The sequence below is a fragment of the Echinococcus granulosus genome (assembly GCF_000524195.1).
Source record: "Echinococcus granulosus chromosome Unknown EG_S00017, whole genome shotgun sequence".
Lineage (NCBI taxonomy): Eukaryota > Metazoa > Platyhelminthes > Cestoda > Cyclophyllidea > Taeniidae > Echinococcus > Echinococcus granulosus.
The window spans coordinates 685,381-711,760 of NW_020170397.1; the positions used below are offsets into that span (position 1 = coordinate 685,381).

The 26,380-nt window shown below is 42.5% G+C and overlaps 5 protein-coding genes across 5 annotated transcripts in view; 2 read left to right on the forward strand and 3 right to left on the reverse strand. All coding sequences in view use genetic code 11, as the record gives it.

The window, feature by feature from the left end:
• Positions 1-849: 849 nt before the first annotated feature.
• Positions 850-6,724, forward strand: EGR_03340 (AFG3-like protein 2; the record flags this gene model as incomplete). The annotated part of the gene is made up of 12 exons (XM_024492589.1): positions 850-915; positions 1,267-1,604; positions 1,992-2,267; positions 2,376-2,466; positions 2,714-2,914; positions 3,365-3,638; positions 3,862-4,007; positions 4,410-4,622; positions 5,384-5,680; positions 6,051-6,245; positions 6,327-6,438; positions 6,645-6,724. The coding sequence occupies 12 exons, from the start codon at positions 850-852 to the stop codon at positions 6,722-6,724; spliced, it is 2,289 nt and encodes a 762-aa protein (XP_024352990.1).
• Positions 6,725-8,169: 1,445 nt separating this feature from the next.
• EGR_03341 (tRNA-dihydrouridine synthase 1-like protein) lies at positions 8,170-9,665 on the forward strand (the record flags this gene model as incomplete). Its single annotated transcript, XM_024492590.1, has 6 exons — positions 8,170-8,521; positions 8,593-8,788; positions 8,972-9,075; positions 9,111-9,255; positions 9,306-9,402; positions 9,534-9,665. The coding sequence occupies 6 exons, from the start codon at positions 8,170-8,172 to the stop codon at positions 9,663-9,665; spliced, it is 1,026 nt and encodes a 341-aa protein (XP_024352991.1).
• A 96-nt stretch (positions 9,666-9,761) lies between these two features.
• EGR_03342 (hypothetical protein) lies at positions 9,762-10,602 on the reverse strand (the record flags this gene model as incomplete). The annotated part of the gene is made up of 4 exons (XM_024492591.1): positions 9,762-10,002; positions 10,325-10,409; positions 10,439-10,476; positions 10,511-10,602. 4 exons carry the CDS (start codon positions 10,600-10,602, stop codon positions 9,762-9,764), a joined length of 456 nt encoding a protein of 151 aa, XP_024352992.1.
• A 624-nt stretch (positions 10,603-11,226) lies between these two features.
• Positions 11,227-20,119, reverse strand: EGR_03343 (Tubulin-specific chaperone D; the record flags this gene model as incomplete). The annotated part of the gene is made up of 25 exons (XM_024492592.1): positions 11,227-11,326; positions 11,561-11,667; positions 11,867-11,954; positions 12,467-12,553; positions 12,944-13,021; positions 13,205-13,326; positions 13,401-13,539; positions 13,831-13,884; positions 13,964-14,065; positions 14,678-14,764; positions 15,117-15,242; positions 15,388-15,598; positions 16,048-16,129; positions 16,302-16,357; positions 16,437-16,554; positions 16,908-16,962; positions 17,039-17,135; positions 17,277-17,431; positions 17,831-17,916; positions 18,003-18,248; positions 18,325-18,493; positions 18,562-19,066; positions 19,374-19,638; positions 19,678-19,928; positions 19,963-20,119. The coding sequence occupies 25 exons, from the start codon at positions 20,117-20,119 to the stop codon at positions 11,227-11,229; spliced, it is 3,543 nt and encodes a 1,180-aa protein (XP_024352993.1).
• Positions 20,120-22,680: 2,561 nt separating this feature from the next.
• The window catches only part of EGR_03344 (Kelch domain-containing protein), a gene marked incomplete at both ends in the record, with an annotated part of 5,688 nt that continues 1,988 nt past the window's right edge, over positions 22,681-26,380 (reverse strand). Inside the window, 5 exons of the mRNA XM_024492593.1 lie at positions 22,681-22,889; positions 23,387-23,497; positions 24,689-25,040; positions 25,713-25,858; positions 25,988-26,090. Coding sequence (XP_024352994.1) covers positions 22,681-22,889; positions 23,387-23,497; positions 24,689-25,040; positions 25,713-25,858; positions 25,988-26,090 — 921 coding nt within the window. The remainder of the gene's footprint in view (positions 22,890-23,386; positions 23,498-24,688; positions 25,041-25,712; positions 25,859-25,987; positions 26,091-26,380) is intronic.

Below are 26,380 nucleotides of genomic sequence, written 5' to 3' on the forward strand. Positions count from 1 at the left end.
TTATTTGAGGGAGCGGGGGGTCATAGGGATGCAGAGGGAAATAAGAATCACAACAATGGCCATAACCGACATAATGATATGAACGAAAATGATAAACTTCGAAGCCCCATTCTGTTAATGACTGTCGTGAGAGGGCAAATCGGGGTTCATTCGTTTAGTCACACGGATTTTAGTGTAAACGTTCGCACTCACCGTCCCTTCTAGCATCACCAATGCCACCATACTAGTGTTGAGACCCTTCCCTAAAATCTTAACAAGCCAGTGGTGATAAAGAACTAAACTAAACTAAAGGCCGCCGGTACGGTCAAAAACCCTTGGTTAGAGAGGAAGTGCGACCGATTGGAGAAAGTAACAAGCTGCCACATAGCATTAGCCATTGTGAAGATACGCAAATGGAATTTCCCTCGCAAAACGTTTGTTATCTTTAGATGGATTGCCGCAGTCGATATGGCAACAATAGTGGGTAAAGTAAAAGAATGAGGAGAATTTTGGACTCAAATGGCATTTGTTATGTTTCATTGGTAAGCTTAACTAGGGAAATTTATAAGCTACAACTGGAATTTTACGACTATAAAAGTAAACTCAATACCATAAATTGATTTACCAAAACACGACGTTACTTGTGAACACCTAAGCATATGATACATGTTGCAACTTATATTTGATAAAATAATGGGGAATGAAAACATAAAACCTAAAGCATGGTAATAGAAGTGCTGCCATTACTATCACCATAAATAAAATTGAGGTGACTATACACTGAATTTCCACTGAGAAAAACGCCTTTAAACTTTAGCTCGTAGCAGATTTTCATAGTTGTTTGTTTGAAGAGCCGCCCAGTTCAGTACGATGCCTTTAGCGTTTCGGCTCGCTGGGTTGGCGCTGTGTCGGCCTTCGAAACCTCTTAATGTTCAGGTGGATTTCTTGTTTTCTCGCAGAGAGACTCTAGCGAAAAATAAGTGATTTTGTGCTCAGTGATATTTGCATTAAACACGCTAAATCCGCACTCTTGGGCATGTCATTTGTGGGTGTTTCAACATTACCTTATATCCGATTATAATTTAACGACCCAAGTGGCTACCCAGATGCGTTTCATTCTACTTGTGGAAGACTTCCCCTACTGTCTTGTATGGGCGTTCGCATGTGTTGGAGTTGTTTGCTTTGAAACTTATTTCCGTTAATGCAATTATTCACGCAGTCCTAATCATTTTGACATCAGTTTAGAAGCGACTGAGCTGCTCATGTACCTACTTTTGACCTCCATAGTGCAAGCGTTATGCTTCTGTCAGCTTGAGTACTTCGGGTTTTCTTCGACGTTTACCCTGGCGTCGTCCAATTTCACTCTGGAGATTCGCAGAGAAACAGGACTCCAAAAGGCCTGACGTTAAACCGGCGTCATCTAATCCTAAAACCAGGATTGAATTCCAATTCTCCTTTGGTAGCGGTAGTGGCGGCAGTCCCAAGGGATCCCAGTCACCGAATTCATGGAATATTGGCCCTTGGATTGTCGCAGGAATCGTTGGAGTGGGTGTCGTGATGGGCTACAACGCCTCGAGGTATCAAAAGGTCTCCTGGAAGGAGTTTGCGGAAAACTTTCTGCAGACGTAGGTTTGGTTCTCAATTCTATGTTTAAACTTATTTACTTGTTTCATGGGCCGTGTGTCATATTAAGTACGTATTTAGGGAGCAGCACTGATCCTACTTTTCAATCCGTTTGATGGGATTCACTTCCATCAACGTATGTACAGAAAACAAGATCATAGGGACGATTATGCGATAGAATAGGAAGACCTTTCATGTGCTGCTCGACTAATTAAAAACCGTTGTTGCTATGCTGATTATTTTATGCAATCTTTAATAGTGTCAATTAGAAACACCCAAAAATATCCATCAAAACTGGAAATTCCTGTTGCTTTTGAGGCCTACTTATATTCTTCGCGATTTTATAAGAAGAAATGCAACAGAACTTAGTCCCTTTTTCTTACACACAGCGGTCGCGTTAACCACCTGGAGGTTGTGAACAAGGAGTGGGTACGTGTTTATCTTCAGCCCCCGGGTGTCGGACGCGGTCGCGATGGTGAGTCGAGCGATGCTTATGACAGTTCCCTCGCACTCTCTACTCCCTCCACCAGTTCAAACGAGTCCATCTACTGGTTTGAGATTGGTGCTGTCGACACCTTCGAACGAAGTCTTCGTGAGCTTGAGGCCAACCTTGGTGTGGATCCCATCAATCGCGTTCCTATCAATTACAAGACACAATTCAAACCGTAAGTGTGGCGCGAACCGGACTTCTCCAATTAATTGACGTCATCTCACCGTTCACGAGATGTGAGTCAATACGATCTAACACTAAATGCGAATGCTCTACTCTTCAGATCGGACTTCCTCTATATGGCATTTTACGCAGCTTTGATTGGTGCGGCAGTCTATTCCTTCCGTTCCACTTCTGGTGGTGTTGTTCGCAAAGTTAGTTTTTTCTGCGGCCTTTAGCTTCTACGTTATTTCACGCTTCAATGGTAATTTATCTTGCCTCAAACAATGCCAATTTGCATTACTATCAGCCACTTGGATAGGTTGTCATTTTTCAAAATGATTTTTTCGTTGGTCCGGTTGTCGGAGTAGTTTGAAGTACCCGAACTTTACTCCATCTTGTATTAAATATCCATGATATGGATGGTCGATTCTCCGTCTTATTGACTGCACTTTTCTACAGCCCGGAATGGGTTCGAGTCTCTTCAACTTTGGACAGTCCCCTGTCCGGCTGATTGAGAAGGACAAAATTGGCGTGAGTTTCTCCGACGTCGCGGGTTGTGAGGAGGCCAAACTGGAAATAATTGAATTTGTCAATTTCCTCAAGAATCCCGGTCGCTACGAGGCACTTGGCGCCAAAATTCCTCGTGGAGCTATTCTTAAGGTAGACAAGCTGCTCACCAATGAGTCTGGGCTCTTCAACATACTTAATCGAACTTTTAAGACTAACGCACGAAGTAATGTATGTGGGTTGCACCTTTTGGAAGAGCCATGGAATCTTATTTTAACCCATTTTGGTAGTTGTTTGTATATTTCTGATCGTACTGACCGAGTACCACTATGCAATGTTAGAATGACTTGCTTTTTAATATTGCGCTTCTTCAAGTAGCCGGTAGGTGATAAAGCCAACATTGCACTTTGGACTTCATTTCGACCAGTTTGAACGAATACGATTATTAGGTTTTAGCACCGTCAAGTAATGAGCTTAAAGTTTTGGTAAAGTGTTGGTGTATAGGGATGTTAAGGTTGCGCAAATTATGCACAGATTCGAGAGTTGCTTGCCGTGCATTGCTTAGAACAATGCAGATGATGGTATGATGCCCTTGCATTAAAGGGTCCTCCCGGGACAGGCAAGACGCTGTTGGCCAAGGCGACGGCGGGCGAGGCCAACGTCCCCTTCCTTTCGGTGTCAGGGAGTGAATTTCTCGAGATGTTTGTTGGTGTCGGTCCGAAGCGCGTGCGCGACATGTTCAGTCAGGCACGCTCCAAGGCACCTTGCATTCTGTTTATCGACGAAATTGATGCTATTGGTGGCAAGCGCTCTGGCTCCTCCTTTGGTCATCAGGAACGGGAGAACACACTGAATCAGCTCCTTGTCGAAATGGACGGTATGTGGTTGCTCTGCTTGCCGCATATAGGTTTTTTTAGTCTAAGCACAATGGGTGGTCTGCCAATGACTGTATACGAAGTTACGAATGATGAAAGCTGTCAGGCCATGGTAATGCCTCGTGCGGTTACCCGTGACGCCATATGCCTAATCTTCTTTCTGATATGTTCATCACATTCAACCCGAAGGCTGCAAAGAAAGCTAATTTCCTTCGATAATTATAGGGTTTACAACTCAAGAAAACGTTGTGGTGCTAGCTGCCACCAACCGAATTGACATTCTCGATCCTGCGTTGCTGCGACCGGGTCGTTTCGATCGTCAAATCTACGTCTCCCTTCCAGATATTAAGGGACGTGCTTCTATCTTCAAGGTAAGTTACTGTAATCCATCACTAAATTCGCCAACAACTTGCTTTGTTCGATGCCTTTTCAAGGTCCGCTTGTGAAAACGATGGTCAAATTTCTGAATATATGGTTCTTTGCAATCAAAGTTCATTGTGATACACAATCTGTAAACAAATGAAGTTTATAATTTAGTACATCTACTGCAAGTAGCAGATGCCTTATTAAATTTTCTTCAATTAATTGTGAAAACTGAAGCATGACTATAGGTTGCTTTAGTCTGTAACCTTCCTGGAAAGTAGGGTTACTAGGCAATATGTGGATTGAGAATTAGGAAAGAAATCCATTTAATGTGTGATGGCATGTCGTGCTTGTCTCCTGGATCACATTGCGTTTGTTAAGACTACCATTCTCAACGATCTTGACGACAGGTTCACTTGAAGCCGCTGAAGTCGAAGCTGGACAAAGTGGAGGTGGCGCGTCGCATGGCGGCCCGCACACCGGGCTTCTCGGGCGCGGACATCGCGAGTGTTTGCAACGAGGCCGCCCTTATCGCGGCTCGTGAGGATGCGAAATCGGTTGACCTCAGCCACTTTGACGCCGCCATCGATCGGGTCATTGCGGGACTGGAGAAGAAGAGTCAGGTCTGTTCATTCTAACTATTTGTTATTGCTCCTCCCAACAGTTCTTGGAACTGCAGGAGGCAAATGTCGAGTCCTTTGCTTTGCGTAGGAAAGTCGGAAAGTTCCGTTGTCATAGTTTTTGACTGTTCATAGATTTTTTTATCACCTGACGACACGTCCTCGCCTTTTTGAGCGCGGTCATCCCTGGGTTTAGTCCTATCTGTAGACGTGAAAAGGCTGGGAGGTGTTTCTTGGTACTGTGAAACAGGTTTGGAACAGCCTTCGAGGTTCGATGCTGCGAGGAAATATCAGTTCGTCCAGCTTATACAGACTGTAAACAGTTAATGAACATGGGATTACAGAACGAAGGTATTTAGTATTTCACCTTTTTATTTTCCAAACATCTTTAATCGTGATTCTAAAATTCAGATTTTTTAATGTGTTTGCTGTTGGAAGTTCAATGCTTGGCAGTCTGGTACATTGTTTAAATCCATGACCTGTTTTCCTAACCTCTGTCGGTGCTCTACTTTCCAAAATCTATGTTCTCAGTTGGTGTCGGAAACAATACAGTAATATGCCGTTGTTCACTCATTTCGGTTAGCCGAAACGTTGAATTGCATTCATAGCTCAAAGCATCATTGATGCCCATCGGGAGGCAGCGATCATTTTTTGGCCCAGGCCAACTCCAGCCGTGAAATGAGTAACCAGAGGCGTAGGTGTCGTCGTCAACGGATATTTTCCAAACCTAGTCGTGTAGCTTGTTTCCAAATGCGCGCGTGCAGGTGCTGCAGCCGGACGAGAAGAAGACGGTGGCCTACCACGAGGCAGGGCACGCGACAGTGGGGTGGTTCCTGGAGCACTGCAACCCTCTTCTTAAGATCTCCATTATCCCTCGGGGGAAGGCGCTGGGCTACACGCAGTACCAGCCACGCGACGCATACCTTCACACTCAGGCTCAGATGCTCGACGAGATGTGTCTTGCCCTTGGCGGCCGTGCCAGCGAACAGGTCTTCTTCGGCAAGGTCGGCTCCGGTGCTATGGACGACCTCCAACGCGTTACTCGCTCCGCCTACGCTCAGGTCCGAACTTTTGCTACCATGTCTTAAAAGAGCCTTTCGACATCCTAATTCATTCATGAATAACCTTGTGTCAGTTCTTACTACCTCTTTGTACTCGGAACTTTTTCAAAATTACTTAGGTGAAATCATTTGTTCAACTACCGTCTAAAACACCTTGTGTATGCATTATTTTGGTTCAAACCGTCATTTTCTTCTGGTCTTTCGCCACTGATAATTTTAAACAGGCATTTTTACTTGTTAGCTTGGTTAGTGGGAGGTGGCTCTGGTTGTGGTTCAAATGAATTTGTATTAACTGACCTTTGTTTACTACGAAGCTTTGCCTCTTTGCCTTCTTGTTCGTAATCCTTTTTTACATTCCCCTCTGTCGTAGGTTGTTCAACTGGGTTTCTCTCCAAAAGTCGGAAACCTCTCCTTCGATCTACCTCAACAGGGTGAGCCAGTTATGACCAAGCCCTACTCGGAGCACACTGCTCAAATAATCGACGAGGAGGTGCGGGACCTGGTTGCTAGGGCCTATGACCGGACCCTCAAGCTTGTTGAAGAGCATAAAGGTCACATTGAGGCGGTGAGTTTCGTTTAATTGACCCAGAATAGTTTCACCGTAACGAATCGGTTTCAGGGAATAAATTGCGAATGCATTTTGCAGTTGGCGCTTCGACTTTTGGAGAAGGAGCAGCTTCAGAAGGAAGATTTAGTGGAAATTCTTGGTCCACGACCCTTCCAGGAGAAAAGTACCTATGAGGAACTTGTTGGGTCTGGTAAGATAAGAGATGAAGCTTTATATTCTCTTCCTCTATTTTGAGGTACAATCTCATTCTCAAGTTATTCACGTTCGCAATTCTATCTGCTCAGTTGATACAAGTTTTTTTTTCGTATTTTTTTCATTAGGAATTGTTGCCTACACTGATATGCAATCTGAGCGCTTTCTTGAAACATTAAATTGGAGTTTTCATTTTTCCTCTAGGTCCACTTGATGAAGACACTGATCTTCCACCTGGGCTTAAGGATTGGAATAAGGAACCTGACCCTCAGCCTGATACTTGAGAATGAGGTGGCGCAGAGAAAGCTATTTTTAATGCGGATTAGGAGTCCGATGTCCCCGTTTTTATGCTGTAAGCTTACTTTGTCGCAATTTGTCGCATCATTTGACCATTAAATTTTATACTTTATTTCGCTTGCTGCTACTTTTAACTGCTCCGATTCTTCTCGGACGTTGGAATGGTGCACAATAACATGGAGATGGTTATTATTGACGTACAAAGGTAAGAGTTATCTGGAGGTCTGGGGTGCAATCTATTGGCGCTGAAGGGCCCACTTGATCAAATGTGCATTGAGGTAGGCACCTAATTGCGGTAGTGATTCATCCCTCGTGGTTTCTCGCACTTAGTTCAGCTCCCAAATCCTTCCAGAGAGAGGAAGAGGCTGTGTTGGCAGGTCAAGAGTTGCTGCCGCAGTGTGCTCACCCGAATCGATTATGAGGGTGGAGGTGGCAAGAGCGGGATTGGCGTTTGGACGCGCCCTCAGCTGGGGTAGCCAAGGCTAGCAACGGCCCTTGGAGGTGGGCGTTCCCATACGTGGCAATTTTTAGCTGTTAGCGAAATATGAGAAGGGCTTCAAGCAGTCTACCCTTTTTTTAGGAGCTTTTATTTCCTTCGGCTGGGTCTGGCGGAGATAAGGGGCTTATTCTTTCCACCACAAATACCAAAGTCTAATGCTGGCTAGTCGTCAACATTAACCTCAAGGCGGTCGAAAGAGTCAGTGAGACGGCAATAAGAATGTTGGCTTAGGCAACAGTTCCTAGTCAAGTTGTAAAGCCTCACGTCGGAACAATGACCTATGTTCTGATTACAAGGAGCAAAGATCGTGTACAGCCTAGCCTAAATGTTTGGTCGGGTAGTTACTTAGCATTCATTTTATGAGGTCTAGCTGTAATACGATGGTGGTTTATCCCTGGGTATTAGTAAGGCGCCACTTTTGTACTTTGAATTAGCCTTCTTGTACCTCGCTGAGTGGGCTGGCATTGGGGCCATGCTAGTAGCCCAGACACCTCTGTGCTGGATGTGTATGTTCTGCCCGAGTATTATGTCTTCTGTCGTCCTCAGAGAAGTCTTGAGACGCTACATAGCACTATGAAAAACGTATTAATTGATTAGTAGAGAAATACGTTGTTTTCTAACCCCCCCCCCCCCACTTAAGAAAACCTTGAATTGGTAGCAAACATTGCGTGTCGAATCTTTAACCTCAACGCAAAAACCAGAAATTGTTTGACATATTAATAACATTTGGCAAGCTGCTGTTACATGCAATTGTCGTATGCATTTGAAGTTTGTTTTATCGAATCCCACAATTTCTTCGTAAAGCAAGTAGTACAGGGTGCGCCGACCTGCTCCCTGTGTTGATTGGACGAGTTGCTGGTACTTCAAATGGATCAAAATAATAAAATCACGGGGAGTTTTTTAACAGAATACTCCAAATATGTTCTCGCCCCGATGGTCGATCAGAGTGAATTAGCTTGGCGCATGCTTGCGAGGAAATACGGTGCACATGTCACTTTCACTCCAATGATCAATATTAAGCAGTTCATGAAGGACCCAAAATATCGAGCTAAAGCCATGGAATTTACGGAAGAGGATAGACCTTGTATTGCACAGGTACCGGCTGATTTTCTGACGTCCTTCCAGTTTTGTGGTGATTCACCGGAACTATTTGCAGCCTCTGCAAAGATAGTTGAGAAGTACTGCGATGGTATCGACTTGAATCTAGGATGTCCACAAGGAATCGCCCGTCGGGGCCACTATGGGTCGTTTCTCCAAGACGAATGGGAGCTCATAGCAGCAATGGGTACACCGTGGTATTCTCGTATTTCCCCTTCTCGATCTTCCCTGGTTCCCTTAAAATGTTGTTTGATTTAGTTCGCGAGTGCAAAGCCGCCGTAACGGTACCGGTGTCTGTAAAAATACGCATTTTCCCTGACGTTGAGCGAACTATTTCGTACGCCAAAATGTTGGAAGAAGCCGGGGCATCTCTCATCACAGTTCACGGTCGAACACGGGAACAAAATGGACTCCACACTGGGCTCGCAGACTGGCTACAGATACGGGCAGTTAAGTAAGTTTCTTAAATTTTATTAGCATCTGATATTGTGTATGTTTACACATACAAATGTGATTTGGGATTTTAATGCACACTATGCTATCGTTTCTGTTCTCTTATTTTGCCGGCGTTTACGTTCTTTCAAAGATCACTCATCCCATGGGAATAAAGCGATAGTAATGTTTTTCTTTTATTCAGAGAAGAAGTCAATGTTCCAGTGATCGCTAACGGGAATATTATATCGTATGAGGACATAGCGGAATGTCTTAAAGTAACCGGAGCTGACGCAGTTATGAGTGCAGGTTATCGGACCTTTTCTCGTCTAGCAGTACCTCAGAGCCTCATTTATACAACCCGACAATATTTTCGAAACAGGAATGTACGGTTTTTCAAGTGGCTAACGAATATGTGGACTTTGTGAAAAAGTACCCCTGTCCGATGTCGTTTGTCCGGGGCCACCTCTTTAAGCTTTTTCGCAACACGTAAGCATGCGTTTGTGTCTCCTCACCTTACCCTTTTACTAACATTCAAGAATGAATATCCATACAGAGATGCGTGAATGTCTCGCCTTTTCCCAGACACTCCAAGACGTGGAGGCCTTCATCCGTAACCTCAAAATGATTTGTAAGGTAACTCCCGGTTCACATGTAAATACCTGTCAATTTTCCTGCACCTATACGCGTCATATGTGATGCTATACTGGAGCGAGACCTATTCTGAATGGTGTAAGACTTGACTCATCTAATTTTCCTCGTTGTAGAAAGAATGCGTGCAAGACGGAAAGTGGTCACCATCCTCAGAGCCACGGGGGTTGACTAAACCGCATTGGATATGTCAGGCCTACCTTCGCACTTTGGAGGCGAAACCGAACCCAACAAAAATTAGCTCATAATTTTGATTTGGAACTAGGCAAAAGGTGGTCGAGATTTGTCTTTCATTTTTATAAAACATACTGTAAAGAATCATTAAACGAATCGCGAAAGTCGACTCATACTTTTTTGACGTGGATCAATGGGATAGATGCCATTCTATCGACTTCACCATTCCAATTCATAAACTTTTCCAAATTCTGCTTCGATGTGAGATCAGGTACCAAAAGCCCAGTCGTCGCGAACTCTTGGGCTTCTTGTTTCAGGAGCTCGTTTGTCATATCGATTGTCATTGAAATTGAGCAGTTTTCAGTTTCCCTTTCTTCTTCCTTGCTGTCAAGTTTGAATCGGCGCAAGTACCTTGGAGTAAAAAATAATTCACCGTCTCCATAATCGTCACAAAGAACTAAGATGGGGATTCAACCGTTAAAACAGCGCGAAGATCGTTAACAGTGCACCTGTTGATGCTAGATTTGCTTTTTAACAAGAGAATGAACGAGAAATCACAACACAAGATGTTATGGGAAGTAAGGGTGTCGATTGCAGACTTAAAAAAGGAGGGCAGCTACACAAATTTCACAGAGCATGCGACAAACGGACTCCCCAATTAAATAATAAAAATAAGCGGGTCAATTCAGACCCGAAAAAACTAGATGAATTGCCGTTGGTACAGGCGACAGACCTGAAGATCAAGGACCGAAGATCATCAATAGTTAATGAAGTCCTATTTTGTGGAATGTTCTCCTTGAACCACAGCATCTTAGTTCCTTAAATAAAACCCACTGGTTGGTCTTACTTTTCAATTCATCCATGCTTCTTCTCATCTTTTTGCGTCTACGCCCAAATATAAGAATAAGGAAAGACATACTTTGTAACCTTAATAGCATGGTGTTTTCTTGCAATTTTTTGCTTTACTTTCCTACTAGAAGGATGCAGAATCTTCCCTTTGGGCCTAGCCATCAATAAATGTGACAGCCTGACGTTTAGAGACACCGCAGCAAGGACGGGGGATTAAAACAAATTGAATGTGTCAAGATGCATAAACAATAGTCCTTAAAGGATTTTGATAGCTTTAAAGACTACTTAGTTTATTTCCAGTAAGGTCTAACATGCATTGACAGGTCAATAGATCTCACAATACCTAGGTAGCCCCAGACACCTCCTTTTGCAAAATGGTGTATTGACTAGGTATGGGGGGCTGTTTCCACCCGATAAAGCACTAAAACTGCGCTCAATTCCGAACTTGCTAGGTTTTTTTGGTCAAAAAAACAGGTAGCCCCTACATCGCTGTCGAATGAGGCCATGCAGCTCTGAGGAGCATCGCAGACACCGACCCCCACCTTCGACTTCCGGAAAGGCCGGACCCTGCAACCAGGTGCGGAACTAACAGCCCGACCCAGAAGCCGTCATATCGGACAGCACCATTCCCCGAACTTAGCAGTCAAAGAGTCAGTCTAGGAAGACATCAGCGGTTTACCCGCAGATATGAAAACTTTTAAATTGGTACAGCAATTCAGTGTGACATGACCAATTCGAAAAAAAAAACCTACAAACAAGCTGAAAACAAGTAGCAACGCAAAACGCCTATTCAGTAGACGCGGCGGAATCAGGTCTTGTAGGTGGTACACCAAGTAATTCACAAATCCTCAGACGGGTCGGTTTCAACTCAGCCAGCTCTTGTTCCCTAGTATGAATATAAGGTTATCACTCCATAATTCCAAAGTCTACATAGTTAGTTGCGGCAAAACACAGAGGTGCTTATCAAGGCGACACTATGTGGGATACAGATTAGATAAAAAGTTTAAAATGTGCCTATTGGTATCTTTTGAAACCTAGAATCTAAGATACTTGGTAAATTATCACACTCAATAATAACACAAACGCATTGTCAAACTTCGAAATGATCATATAAACCCACCAAACTGTTTCGGATAAAAGATCGGAGAGTTCGCTGTTGATTTCGGGTTCCACCATGTCGTAGATCAAAATGCATTCAAAAAGTTTGGTGGCAGCGGTTTTACGGATCTTAGACAAAACATTGGACAGCAAAAACTCGATAAAAACAACAATCTGGTGTATTTATGGAAAATGGTTTCGGTTCTTGGTCCTAGTTAATAAAGTAACTCCTTTTCAGAGCACCAAATGGATGCTTTGTTCAGAAATCCATTTAGGTTTTAGGTTATCGCTTACTCAAATGAATATCAAAAGATGGAAGTTGGCTTACTATGGGATACCGATGACGGAGGCATTGTGTCAGATACTGGGCCGCCTTGTGTCGAACCGGGTCGTTGAACTGAAGAGCTGCGCCGTATCTGGAACGAAAAAGTGGATGACACCTTACGGAGGGGGATTTAAAACACAAGCCAACTTGAACGTTTAGGTTAGCAACCACAGAAAAACCAAAATGTTAAGTGTAAGACCAAATTGTAGATCTACTAATACTAATAATATACAGCATTTTAAAGAACGGGGAAAGGTGTAACCACATTTCATGTTGAGTTTCTCAAAGCTAACAGTGTATTTTTGACAGATTTTCAGTGAACTGAAAATGCTTCAGAGTGGAAATGAGACGTTAATGTGAATACGTGGAAAAAACCCCGAAAGTTGTGAATAAGTGCTGTCATTGACCTAGTCGATCCAAAAATCTCGCTACAGCTGTCACGTCAAATACGCCGTAGAAACTTCCCAGGCCTTATGACGCACTTTGCCGACATCATCCAGGCGTAAATTCACCGTTTTTTCCCATTTGTTCGTTTATGCTAAGTAGTGGGATTCATTTCCCCCCAAAGCAAAAAAAGGAGGCTCCTCAATCCGTTGAGCTTACATGTCAATGGCAGACTTGAGCTTGGCGATCTCAGTCGATAGCCGGATGAATTTCCAGGTACAGGAAACCAAGTGGTCAACAAGAGACCTGAATCACAAAAGACGAAATTGTCAGTTTTTACCGTTTTTATTGGAAGTCACTAAATGACTAACACAGAGCATGCATTTGGAGCATACCTCAAAAGATTTTGAAATGGTAAAAAAGGCGTAAAGTGAATAACTTTCCACTTCATACAAGCATAGATTCAGGTAATTTTATGCGTTTCAATAAAAACACTTATTGAAGGAATAAAAATTTCAGCACACCTTCACTGAGAGAACTAATGAGTGTGCACGTAAAACATTCCTTAACTATTCTTAAATGCCTAATTTTAGCCAGATTCTAAAGAAAATTACTGTAGAGGCTAAATCTATCACTAACGTCCTGGAAATGAATAAAGAAAAAAACCCGATGGTTATGAGAGAAGAATATGCGTACAGATGGAATTCCATGCAGGCGGCAACCACGGAGTCACAGAGGAGAAAATCGAGAAAACGCAACAGAGAAAGGCATAGTCTGAAAGTCAGAAAAGTAAGGACATTCTTTGAGTCGAAGACAGATATTGAAGTATCAGTCAAAGATCTTCAGGCTATCTGTCTGCAACATTTGTATGGTTAACAATTTCAAAAAAATCGCCTGCTAAAGAACATTTCGTGCAATCTTGACACAGGCATCTCAATGAGTTGATGTCTGACCAACCTGGGCTGTTCGCTAAGAGTCGTGAATATTCGACCAACGGTCTTCATTAGGCGCAAAATGAAATCGGGATCGGTCTCATGCCTGACGATGTAATCACGCAAGGCAGTTGAGCTGGCTTTGACCTGCAAGGTTTGATATCACATATGGAGAACGATGGGCCAGGCGACTCGAGAATCAAACACCACGCCCCACTTACGGTGTTTTCCGTAACACTACCTACACTAACAGCGAAACCAAGGACAAGCTGATAGTGAAAATCGGGAAAGTCAAACAACTGTACAAAGAGAGGGAATGTCCTTTCGGCGGTGCGCCAATGCACTTCTTCAAGAACTTCACTAAAACAAAGAAAGTAGCTGATAGTATGGGAAAGTAGTGTCGGGCGTGTGGTGAATTGACGTCTAGTTGAATTATGTCAATTGCATAAGGGTCAGACCAAAAGATTCACCAATTTGTTACAATATTTTTTTAATAAAGGAATTTATGTAAACTGTTGAGTCCTGAACTACTCCCATGATTTTAGTAGGAAGCAAGCGCATAGTTGCGTTGAGATTTACACTACTATTGGTTAGACCTGAAAAGAAAACAAGGAAATGACGATCCAGAAGAATGTGGAACAGTAAACCTACTCGGCGAAAATGATCCGTAGAGCGTCTGCGTGAGGAATATGGGGAATCTCTGGTCTAAATACAGTAAAAGAATCGAATTTTGGTAGAAGTGAAAAATAGTAGGATTGGAAAGTGATAAGAATAGAAATATTACTTATGATGGAGGAGGCCAACAAAGACTTGACCTGCCGTGGCTCTTGTTCGATCAATCTTTTCTACCGCTTGTTGGGCGACCTGCACAACCACCTGCTCCATCCTAAGCAAAAGATAAGCGACTGCATGGTTAGTGTGCTAAACTTCAAGGTGAGCAGCAAAAGGCGTTTCGTAAAATACCCAATATGGGACGGTCTGCATTCATTAACTTAGGAATTTTGATGATTTTGACTAAATCATCACCAACTTAAAACCACAGCTTGGTCAAAACGATAAAATTGGTGGGATATTACTGCCGTCATTGATTAGGCTTCGAGTCACACAGTATCCCTACATGCATATGAAAGTAGCGACCATGATATAAAATCTTGTGCTTCCCAACATATTAAAATTAGGACAACACTCAATGGTAGTATTACCACCGGAATGGCTTGACAATGACCCATAGGTTTGACTAGTGCTAGGCGACACACATGTATTCCTCCAGATTCTTTAGATTCACAAGTTGAAAGTGATAAGAAGTCCATTTATGGAAACTCGACCGAATGAAGTATTTGTTAAAGTGAAAAGCAAGTGCGTCCCTTAACTGTCCTAGCAACAAAGCAGTTTAAAAATATCTAATTGGATGAGAGCTATTTTATTTAAATTTCATACAGAAGAAAGATAATTTGCCACGGAAACAGAGCTCCAGTGTGGGAAATGAATACAAACTTACGTATCACTTTCGATGACATCAGAACGGTCGCTCTTCACCAAATTGCTGGAGAAATCCAACAATGCCTGCATACCCGCCTCACGTACGCTAAAACGTACATAAATGGGAACGACGTTGCCAAGGCTGTTCATTTAAAACAGCCTCAAAAAGTTATTTTGCTATTAATATAACAGAAACTCAATCGAGATGGAAGATAGCTAGTGATTCATGACCAGATCAGAACGAAATGCGTCGGTCCGGGAAAAAAAAGAAATCGCAGGTTACACTCTTACAAACGACTTGAATGTCGTATGAGGCGAGGTTGAGGTAAGCTGGCATTGCTAATCTTATGATCTACCAACTAAAGAAATCTACTCATGAAATAGCTTATTATTAACCAAAACAAGCTGGTGATCAGAACTAATCACAAAGAGGAGTTGTTAAAAAAAACGGGACTTACATCGAACCGATGTCACCTCGAGAATCGGTTGTGTAATCAGCAAGTGAACCAAGGAAGACGGGGTAAAGAGAGCGCAACTGAGCATCTGAAATATTCCCCTCCGTCACTCCAATGTGTTTGACGACTCTAAAGAATTGGGAGGGGGGTAATATGCTGGTTAGGCACCAGCCCTAGAGACCACAGTAGTCAAGTTAGAATAGCGATGCTGGGGCTCTTAGTTTATGCTACTTTAAAGTTACAATAAAAGTCCAAGAAAGAGAAAGAGACGTACTCGGCAAGAGTTGAGAGGGCGCGTTGGCGTGCGTTGCCCCAGAGGAGAGTGAGTTTGACAGGCCGGCAGCAGGCGCTGATGGCACGAAGACTCGCCTCAATATTTTCAGCGAAGAGAAAACCCGGTGCTTGACTCAACACGCCCAAATACCCCACCTGGCAGCTCTCAGTTCGAGCGGCAAGATTTTCCAGCAGGTGCGCCAACAGCATGTCTGTCAAAAACGGCCATTATAAGTACCAATTAACAACAGTCAGAAGGTGGACATCACAAAAAGCAAACATTGTCAACCGAGCTCCTCGAAGAGCTTCATAATGCTACATTGACAGTGCAGTCTGAGAAAGAGGAAGACTTGAAACAGGTAATTCTTCATTCGAGGCAACAACGCACTCGTTTGCAGAATAAGTTCGCATGTCAAAAAAACACTATCAAAGATGAAAGGAGATCATCTCAAAATCAACTACTTGTTCTATCAATATGACTTTTCTTAACAAGACAATAATGGGCATAATGTCAAATTATTGTATTCTATTCCAGTGCAAATACCCACGGTTTTAATGTACTAGAAGAGTATAAAGGTCAAAAACGAAATGAAAATGCGCGTAGGCTTAGTGTGCGATGATTCATGACCACAAGTATCAAAGAGCTGCTTATGAAACAGACCACGATAATCCCTTCTCAAAGTCCCATCTTTGGCAAAAGTGTACGCTGAAAGAAATGCACCATAGGCCGGAATAGCGGGGTCCTAAGAAAAAACATGAGGGTCTGCGTAAATAAATAAAGCTACTAAGGTATGTGAGGTGTAAGGGGACGCTTCTCCACCTCGCTTAGTAGTCACGTAAATAGGAAATTGACAATTCAAGCATTATAAAAAGAGCATTAGAGATTGAAAAGTATAATGAGGAATGTTAACCTACTCTGACACTTGTTTCCTTATGTGTTAAGCAGGCGTCGAGGAAACTCCTCCATTTTTCTAAATTGCATGCAAACGCGATAAGTAGGAAACAAGCAGACAGAGGGGCCAAAGCAGTAATTCAAAGTAGCCAACTTACCAAGAATGGGATGCTCATGAAGAGGCAATTTAGAAATTGACACTTTTTCGATAAGGCGACAGCAGGCACGGCGCATCAGTTCACCCGCAACTCCATTGAAGAGTTTACGCTCTTCCAACTAGATAAAAGAGAACTAATAATTTAGTACTAATTGTTTAAAATCTTTAGATATTCTGAAAAAAAACCCGTTAAAAATGAGTGAATGCAAGGACAAGGAGGGGGGGAACGTAGATGCGTCCAAAAAAGGAAGTAGACATAATGTTACGTAAAGGAGGGATAAGGACTGGACGCAACTAAAAAAATGAAAACAGTAGCAAGTGTGCATAGAAGAATAGTAGTAATACAACATGGTCTACACAAACATAAAGTAAAAAAGGATTATCTAAAAGTTGAAATTTCCTGAGCTTTGCATTGCAAAACCAAAGTTACCTAGCACCGACAGCTTACGTATAGTAAATATAGGTGACGAACCTGAGGAACAATCTCCGCAATGCTGTCAACGATTGCGTCGGAAAGGGAATTCATTCTAACAGAAGATAAAAAAAATAACTGCACAAATAAGAAAATCCCAGTAACCTGAGCAACAGAGGAAAACACTTTACTCTGAGAGGGGTTGAATCAATTCAGCAATGCCCAGAACGCTGCCCTGTCGCATATATAGATCCGTGCCACCCACGTGTTTTATAAGTTGGGGCAAAACTACGAAGCACGTGAAAAGGACAGAAGGTTTGAATCACAGAAGGAAAGCTGCCCTTAATTGGAGTGGGGAAATTTCTAGGAGGCAGATGAGAGTTAGAGGCCTGAGACAATGAAACCATCGTAGATGAACAAAAAGCTCACTTGATTGCATCATTTGATCTGTAGCAAGTGGGAACAGATTATTCAGAGAACGAGCAGCCATATCTCGAATATTTTCGTCCCAGTGCCCAAGCCTCCAAAACGCAAGATGTTCCACGATGGCATACGTGTACTCATTGAAACCTGCCACAAACTTACTTTAAAAAGAATAAATGCAACGCAATAGATAGAATTTGTTTGCAGTGGTTTTGACATTAAACGATCTCCTATGGAATCACAATGCCTCTGAACTAAGGACAGGACTAGTGTGAATGACAACATATTTCTTGTGACAGTCATTGTGGAAGCTTTAGTGCCATATCACTAAGCGTAACACTTTTATTAGTTTTATAATAAGCAACGAACCGCATTGAAACTATGATTACATGAAAAAATTGAGTGCATAGAACTACAGCTTGCTTAAGATAACCCAAACTAGTGAATTCAAATAGAACTGTGTTGCATTACTTTAAAAGAAAACTAAAATAGAAGCTAAATCCAATGACGACAAATTTAGGCTTGACAGTACCAAGCGTTAAAGGTGCAGCTTCACAAACCTCAAGTTGAGATAACAATTTGAAATACTTCCGACGGCAAAGTAATCGACAGTCGTGATGATCTCAATGCCATTAGCAAATTGCCCCTTTAAAATTAACAGAACTTCTATAGTACCCAAATGATAAATGCTAAACAAAACCTAATTCGGCAGAAAGAAAACAGAACAACTACCTGACGACCAACATTCTCCTGAAAGGCCGCTGCTGCCGCTCGACGAACATTTACCTCTCGATCGAAGAGAGCGGCGAGAATGAGTTTCTGTGAGACCTCGTGCACGTGGCAGGCAAAGTCAGAGGCCTTGTAGGCTCTAGCAAAGGCCCAACAACAATAACAGGCTGCGTCGCGTACATTTGATCCGAAATTGCAATCTCCCGATTTCTCGTCGTAGAACAGTGCCGTTAAAACGACAGGAATTACCTAGAAGGAAAAACAGTACTCAATGTAGTATAAAAATTGCACAAGATAATTATAAAAGATCATCTGTTAGCTCTACCCGTGGGAGTTTTTCCGGTAAGAGAAGACATCGTCTGCCAAGTTCCGCTAGGGCAAAGCAAGCTCCGTGCCATGCCGAGAAGGTTTCTAATCGCGTGCAGAGATCCAAAATGGCAGTTAACACGTCATCCACATACGGAGCCGTCAGTCGAGAGCAAATTCGGCCAACTCTAAAATATGCAACACGATGGTCCAAGTGAAGTATCAAATCACAAAAAAATATCCATAAAAGCCATACCCTTTAGCGGCTGACCACCGAACACATGTAAATTTACTCCTCAATGCGTCAATCAAGTTGTCAATCACAATCGCGACTTCATCGGGTGATTCAACATCATCCTCCTCGTACCCATCATCCTCTTTTTTGCTACCTTTGGATGTCAGATAGGAGACTGCCGCAGGTACAGGCTCCGTCTTCTGTACGTCCCCACCGCTTTCGATGATATTGTGTGGATGGGTGAGCGAGCTGAGATTGTCGGCAAGAGAGCGAAAACCGCGCTGATAGCGCCAAGAGGCTGCGGCAGCCCTACGGCGGCAGAACAGTAAACCCACACGCTGAATGAGCTTACAACGGAGACGAGCGAGAAGGATATTTCCGGATACCTTATCCGGCACCAGGTTGATAATCATTTCGAGCAGCCGTAGCGCGTACGGATAAAGAACATGACGGGGAACAATCTTGCAGATGCTGACAAGACTGCGAAGAAAACCAGCTACACGCATTTGATCCTTTTGCGAATCATCTATATAGAAGTTCAGGTCAATTACGGCAAATATTTCGAATTTATGCAGGTGTTCACCACATAACCAATAATATTTGTTCCTTGGATGTAATTGATCATCCTGCAAAAAGTATCTGGTAGAGTTGTTATCGCATAACAAAGTAGGCACTAGAACCAAAGAGCGTGGAAAGTTAATAAAAATGTTCCAGCAATAAGCTTGTATGAATTAGCAAATGTCAATTCAGATGAAGCTAAGAGACCGAGTACTGAATAAATTTGCTAATAGTAAAAGATGTTCAGAAAACAAATTTACAGGAAACTGACTTACAATTAGCTTCCTTAAGTTCGCCCTCAACCCAAAAAATAACATCCTCAAGTTTTGATGGGTAGACATCCGGGCGTGATATGAATTTTGCCAAAAGGTGCGCAGCAGCAATTTGGGTGATATCAGCCAGGACAACATGCTTCTTGGCCTCACTCAAAATGCGTTCAATTAGTAGTGGTTTACCCGGCTTCTCAAGTCGCTCAAGCGCAAAAGGAACCATAATAACAATGGATAGCCACAGTAAAAGCACGTATCGCGTCTGCCAATTCTTGATTTTTTATAGTGAGCACTGAGATGAAACTCTTACATTATGATCATCAATATCCTGGAGCTTTAGGAGATCAAACACAGATTCCAGGTCATCCACAGTATGAGGCATCAAACGAACGAGACTCTTATAACCTCTCGTATTTGTCATAAGGTGGATAATCTTAAATACGAAATGATATATCTTGGGGTTGTCAATGTTCTTGTAAATTTGTGCAATGCACTTCCCCAGCATCTCACCCAAATATGGGTCCAAAAGATGGGGCTGCTCTTGGTACCATCCAAATATTACTAATGCGTTCAGATTATAGGAAAAAAAACAAACTTGTAAATTTAGTAAGTAGCATTTCTTCCTTACGAACGTCCCCAACTGAACTGCAAATCCCACCAAACAAAGTGTTAAACTCATCAAGATGTTGAAACTCATTGAATACTATTGACTTTTCATGGTCGGTGGCCGGATTTGCCGGCGCTTCAACCATGGTTACACAAACAAGCGACACAGAAGCAACTACCAAAACCTTGGCAGTTCAAAATCTCATTGGTTATCATGATTGAATCCAACATTAGGTGCTAGTTGCAGGTGACAAATGAAAGATTTAAAGTGCCCTAAGCAATAGAAATATTTAACACTTAAAAGAGAGCATACAATTTTAAAATGTTTAAAATCTGTTTAGTAGGCTCAAATCAAGCAGAAAAAGCAGTACACATAGTGGGATTTAAAAAAGTCCTTGATCATGTAAGTAGTTGAATTTTATTTAGCCAGAACCAAAAATAGGAAAAGAACGTCACAACACTTAGCAATTTGCTTGATGCAGTTTTGGTTATGTAGTCACTTAGGCATATGCAGATTATACTCCGCCCGCATGCATGGCCTTCGAGGCAAACCCGTAACCTCTCACCTTTTTTGTATGTTTGTAGAATTTTTTTAACCGAGCTACCATGATTCTTACTGCCTAATAGAGTAGGGCACGTAGTTTGCAAAAGGTAAATTTCATGAGTAATTCCAAAGCAAACAGTCTCTGGGCAATTTCGGAGTAATGTTTCCTCACTCATTTGAGAGGCGTATTTTGTGCATTCTCTGTAGTATCCCAAGTCTGTTCTGAAGGTTAAACGAATCGAAGCTCTGTAAAAGCATATATATCGCTTACATACTGGGGTATAGACGACTACTAGCATCGTCTAAAGACCATGCTGCGGATCAGAAGTTCAGTCAATGAAATATTAAGTGCCTTATTTTTCAAATTAGTTCTAAATGTAATACGATAGTGGTTTATCCCTCGGCATTGGTAAGGCGCAGCTTTTGTACTTTGAATTAGCCCTCTTGTACCCTGCTGGGTGGGCTGGCCTTTTAAGCCATGCCAATAGCTCGGACACCTTCTCCGTGCTGAATATATATATTCTGCCCGAGTATTTCGTCTTCTTTCGTCTTCAGGGAGTCTCGGGACGCTACATAAAAAACACCAAATATCCCCTATCTTCCTTTGGGTGTCGTCTTCGGCGCTGCCTTGGTTACCAACAGGGGAACCGGCATATGAGAGGACATTTCATCCCACGTAGCTGATAGGTCTCAGCAATCCTTCTGAACCCGGAGTTTCATCTTATTTTCAAGGGTTTTGGGGAAATAGCAATCAACTGGCTTCTTACTGCTTAAGAATGAATAATGCCCACAACGAGAACATCACATGTACCAATTGCTGGTCATCAAGATATTGGTCCACAACAGAGCTACTTACTGAGATATGGGACTTATAGCGATTTCATAAGCGTAATATTTAGCATCCATTCATCCATTCCTGCTACTTCATTCTCGTCTCAGTGATGCTCAGCCTTCTATCCGAGAAACAATTAGTAATTAGTGAATCGGAGGGGACATTGCTTGTTCACATAATTAACGTCTTTACATAGATTTCGTTGACGGTTCCATGATAATCCTTTTTAAATGATTCAAATCAAACGTCCCTTCTGTTGTCCATAGCATTCTTGCACATAAACTTGTTTAGCTAATTGCCAATGAAAACCATCATTTCTGGCTTACTTAGGAATTTTAACAGATTAGTCCATCTGTGGTAGATGCTTCCCCCTTGCCACGTTATTATTCAATTTTCAGCCATAGAAATCAGAACAATTGTGCTTTTGGATTGGGTTCCACTTGATGCCACCACCAATTTAGCACCCCGAGTCTTCCCAAAGTTGTAACAAACCAAAGTACTGTGAATGAGCATGTACAGTACGGAAGTTCGACCTGGGAAGACTGATGTACCAGCTTAGTTTAACGCTCAGTTGAACAAAACATTGAATCACTGCATTCTAATTAACGTGATTGTTACTTATGGCCATTGTTCCTTCAGGACGCTTTGAAACGCATATGGTGAGTCCCTTAAATTGAATTAATATAGTTTAATAGACGAATACCCGTCCATTTCTTAAATACTTTTCTCAACGCATAGCGGGAAGATACTTAGACAACCGATAAACTGAGCAGCGTGCTACGGAGAATTCTGGCTCTCCAAAACAATCACTGCCTTTTCGAATTCATCTGTAGGATTGATCGGGATAAATGTACCAATCGGAAAAAGTTGTTTGTCAGTCATCTATATGGATGTGATCCTCTCTGCCCCTCTCACTCATTCTACTGTCAAAATACGGTTTAAGTGCAATAACCGTCACACCGTGTTCTGCGACGTTGCCAACGCAATAAACTGGGCATCTGAATAGGGCCCTACTTATTCGTTGACCCTGGAATTCGATAACAACTGCTTCTCTGAAAGGATGTCCCACCGACCTTACCAAGCTTAACAACATCTCGCCAAGCACAAGTCTGAGAGCCCACCTCGATTACTTTGTAGCCTTGTGATCAAAGCGCCTCAGTCGCCTTGTATATGATTCGCCTCATACACACCTCCCCTTACTCCTGACACATCGCACTTCTCCGACCTTAGAGTAAACAATTTCTATCAAACTAACGCCGTACTAAACAAAACAATTTTGTATAATCGTGAGAAATATATCCATTTACAAAAAAGTGCCAAGAAAAGAAGGCTCACGCGGGAGCGAAGTACATTCTCTTGTACGGCCTTGTGGACTCCTCAGCATCCACGTTTCCCGATAACTTCTCCATGTAGCGGCAGACGGTATTGAGGCAACGAAAGCCGTAGGGCAGACGTGTCACATATTGCAGGGGTGCGCCGTTGCAATAAAAGAGGACTGTCAAAAAGATTGACACGCACTCCACCGGATCCAGCTGACGCTCTGTTGGGGTAAAAAAGGGGGAGAAAGCGAAAATTAATACAATGCCAGAACGAATTCCCTTGTATCGGTCCGCACACACACACAAAGTGACCAGTCATTGCAACAGCGACATAACTCAGGGGATTTTCCCACCATTTCTCTTTTGCTTCAGCTGTAAAATAAGTATACTGAACCCGGTCAACTCTCACAAAGGCGGGATCGTAATAAAAGGTTGAATTTACTATACAACTTTTTCTGTGCACTACTAATTATAATTCCTAGGCACTTGCTTAAATTAACTGTTGTAGGTTTTGTTTTTCTTTAAGTCTCATCAGGAAGCTATGAGAATAGGGTCAATAAGTGCCGCTTATCCTTTCAAATGACCCGAATATTGAAGGCGTGCCACGCGCTACCACGGCATCAGGGCTTTTTATTCCTATTCGATTCGTAAACGGTGGAAGGGATAAGAAACTAACAATACAAAACGAAAAATAGCAGCTAAAATAGTGGCAAATCACCTTTAGTTGAGTTGACGATGTCTGTGACTACAGCCATCATTGAATCGAAGAACACCTCTGCCGAATCTGATGTGGGTTCTACTAAAAGGTATCTTTGTTTCCTCTCCATATCTGAAAAAAAGGTAATTTATGCAGAACCGCACAAGCGATAGTAGCAATGGCTTTGGGCGTTTTGCTGGCAAATAAATGTCATCAGCAAAACCATTACATTTAGTAGGGATGTATTACCAATACGAAATGAACAAGTAATACCATACTAACTTCCACCGAAGTTTTTCAGCATATTTTGAATCGCTCCTTTTTTCTCCAAAACAGGGCCATGATTGAAGCATGAAATTTCACTTCAATGTTCTTCAATAGGATTGGGACTAACAAAGTGTGGAACACAATTACCTTTACGGAGAAGTACTTACTAAAATCGTTATAGAGATTGCTTAGAGTCTAGCAAATGAAACACTTTTTGAATGACACGAGACACTCAGAAGGGACATTAACCAAGTGTTCGTGTAGCATCACTCAAGTTACGAACTCTACATACACGAATTGTCGTTTAGCAAGCAGCGATACCGTCGAAGTATCCCAACAGCTTTTGAACTTTGACGTCATTCAAATTTACGATAAACAGTATTATCAGTTAGGGTTTACAAAAACAAAAGCAACTCCATCATCGGTAATGAAACACGAATTTACGCTTTGGAAACCAAAAGAACCGAAAAAGCAAGAAGGCACGATAAAGAAATCACGTTAAAATTAACCGAAAACGAGCGAAACACAAGTGCCACTTTTAATTGTCCAGATTTATTGGGTATCACGGTCAACAGTAGGCATTACCTGAATATTTAGTGTCTGTGTGAAGCTGCTTGTAGAGAGCAACTTGATGTATGGTATCATAAACCAACGAAAATTCCCCTACTTACGCACTTTGAAAAAACTCCAGCAAATACAGGCTCTTATTCATCTAAGGTGCTGACGACTGGCATTTAGTCTATTTGCATGACTAAGATAAACACTCTCAATATTGGCGGCTGATATTAAAATAGAAATATTGCCAGTTAAAAGATTTCACCTTACATACTTCTCTGTAGCTTTTTTATTTCTGTCCTCCTAAATGCAAAGAAAGACGACTCTATAAAAAACAGCAGTAAGGCATGTTTTGAATGTAACGGGAAAAGTTAGCGAGAGCGTACTGCGGTATAAAAAAACTGAACTCTTCTTGATATATGAATCAAAACTTCGTGGTCCATCAATTTTACGAATGATTCCACTACATACAGGCGCACAGAGCAATGTGTAAGAACTCACATCCTAGGTGGCTAAGAAGATACGAGAAAATAGACTTTGTGTAGGCGAAGAGACTCTGCACACTGCCAGATGCAGTGTCACTGGCCACCGCGATGACGCCAGGCGCAGCAGGGGACGTGTCAAAAGTGGAGGCGGCGGAAGGAAGGCCGAGAAGGGGTGTAGAGGCGGCACGCAGCACTCGGAGGAGGTGCGGCGTCGCAAGGTCAGGTGGGAAGAAAGCACGAAGGAGACGTGCGACCTGCTGCCAGCACAGCTCCGCTAGGCTGCTCGGTCGGTGCACCAAGCGGAAGCGGTGCAAGTGGTTCACTCGCGTTTCCTCTCTCACACCGCCGAAGGAGAAGAACTCGTAACGCTGCAACAATGCAGACCCCAAACACGCTAATCTTCCCACCCTGCATTAACAATTTTGCCCTACTGGTTGTCAAAACAACCAATGAAGTAGATCTCATCCTTTACAAGAGGTTCACAGAGTTGTAGCTACTCGGCAAGACGCTTTCTTTGGGCAAAAGGCCGTTATAATGAAGGCACTACCTTAGATCAAATATCAAAATAAACACACCAGTGCCTCCCTTCATAAATATTCGGTGTAGCTGGAATAGACACAAAAGATCTTTACGTTTCTTTTCCACGAGGTAAAATTGATAAGGAATTCGACACGGTGAAGTTTGTTGTAAAAATGGCTTATCTATTCGGAAAAGCACCGATGTAGAGAGTTGTGCTAAGCTATCTTCGCTAACTGAGGGACATAATCAAGAAAAATTTGTAATCACAGTTTTGTTTCCAAATTGTTTGCAAAAATAACGGTTAAATTAATCCCAAGGAGCACTGCAAGCGATTTGGCAGTTTTTTTCAGGTAAAATGAACAAAAATCGCCTGTATCCAAGACTGTTAAACATTCACAGATTCAAGAGAGAAAGAGCGATGAAGATGCACTTCCTGGTAAGTTGAGAAGACTAGGGTTACCTTGATATTAAAGTTTCAACAAATTAAAAAACACCGCGCAAACAGGAGAATCTAAACTCACTCCAGGAGCGACGGTCAGGTCATGAAAGAATGTGGGTAGCGGCTGGCTTCCAACGATGTAAAAGACCAGCGATTCCAAATTAAACGCAAAGACCAGGTTGTTGAGTTCATCAGTTTCGTCCATTACTCCACCAGTCGTGTAAACAACTGTAAAATAGGCAAAAGGGGGATGGGACGGTGAGCACACTGAGCAACTACAAAAGAAAGGCAGTAACTTCAATAAATAGCTGTTAGTTGCTCAATCGAGACGAAAAAGAAAGTGGCCACACAACTTACCATTATCGAAGTGAACAGAACATGAATATCGAATGGGAGGGGGACATCTACCGGAAAAGTTGACGTACCGCCATCCCCGCCTTCGTATGTCAAAGACAGGCATCTAAAAGGACAGACAGTTGACTGATAGGTATCACAACCCGACCTCCCCTTTAAAAACACTCGTGTGTGTGTGTGCAACAAAAGTGCTACCTTGATTCTCCTTACTCAGGACATCCCTGAAGTCCCACTTCTGGTAGATGATACCATTGGATAAGGCGTGAAATTTAATGCGCAAAAGTAGGGTCGCGCAAGCGAACAAAGCTGATGAAATCAGATGCTTACCACCTGAAATGCAACTGACCCGCAATCCAAATTTGATACAATCAGAAACCACAAATCTAAGCATCGGAC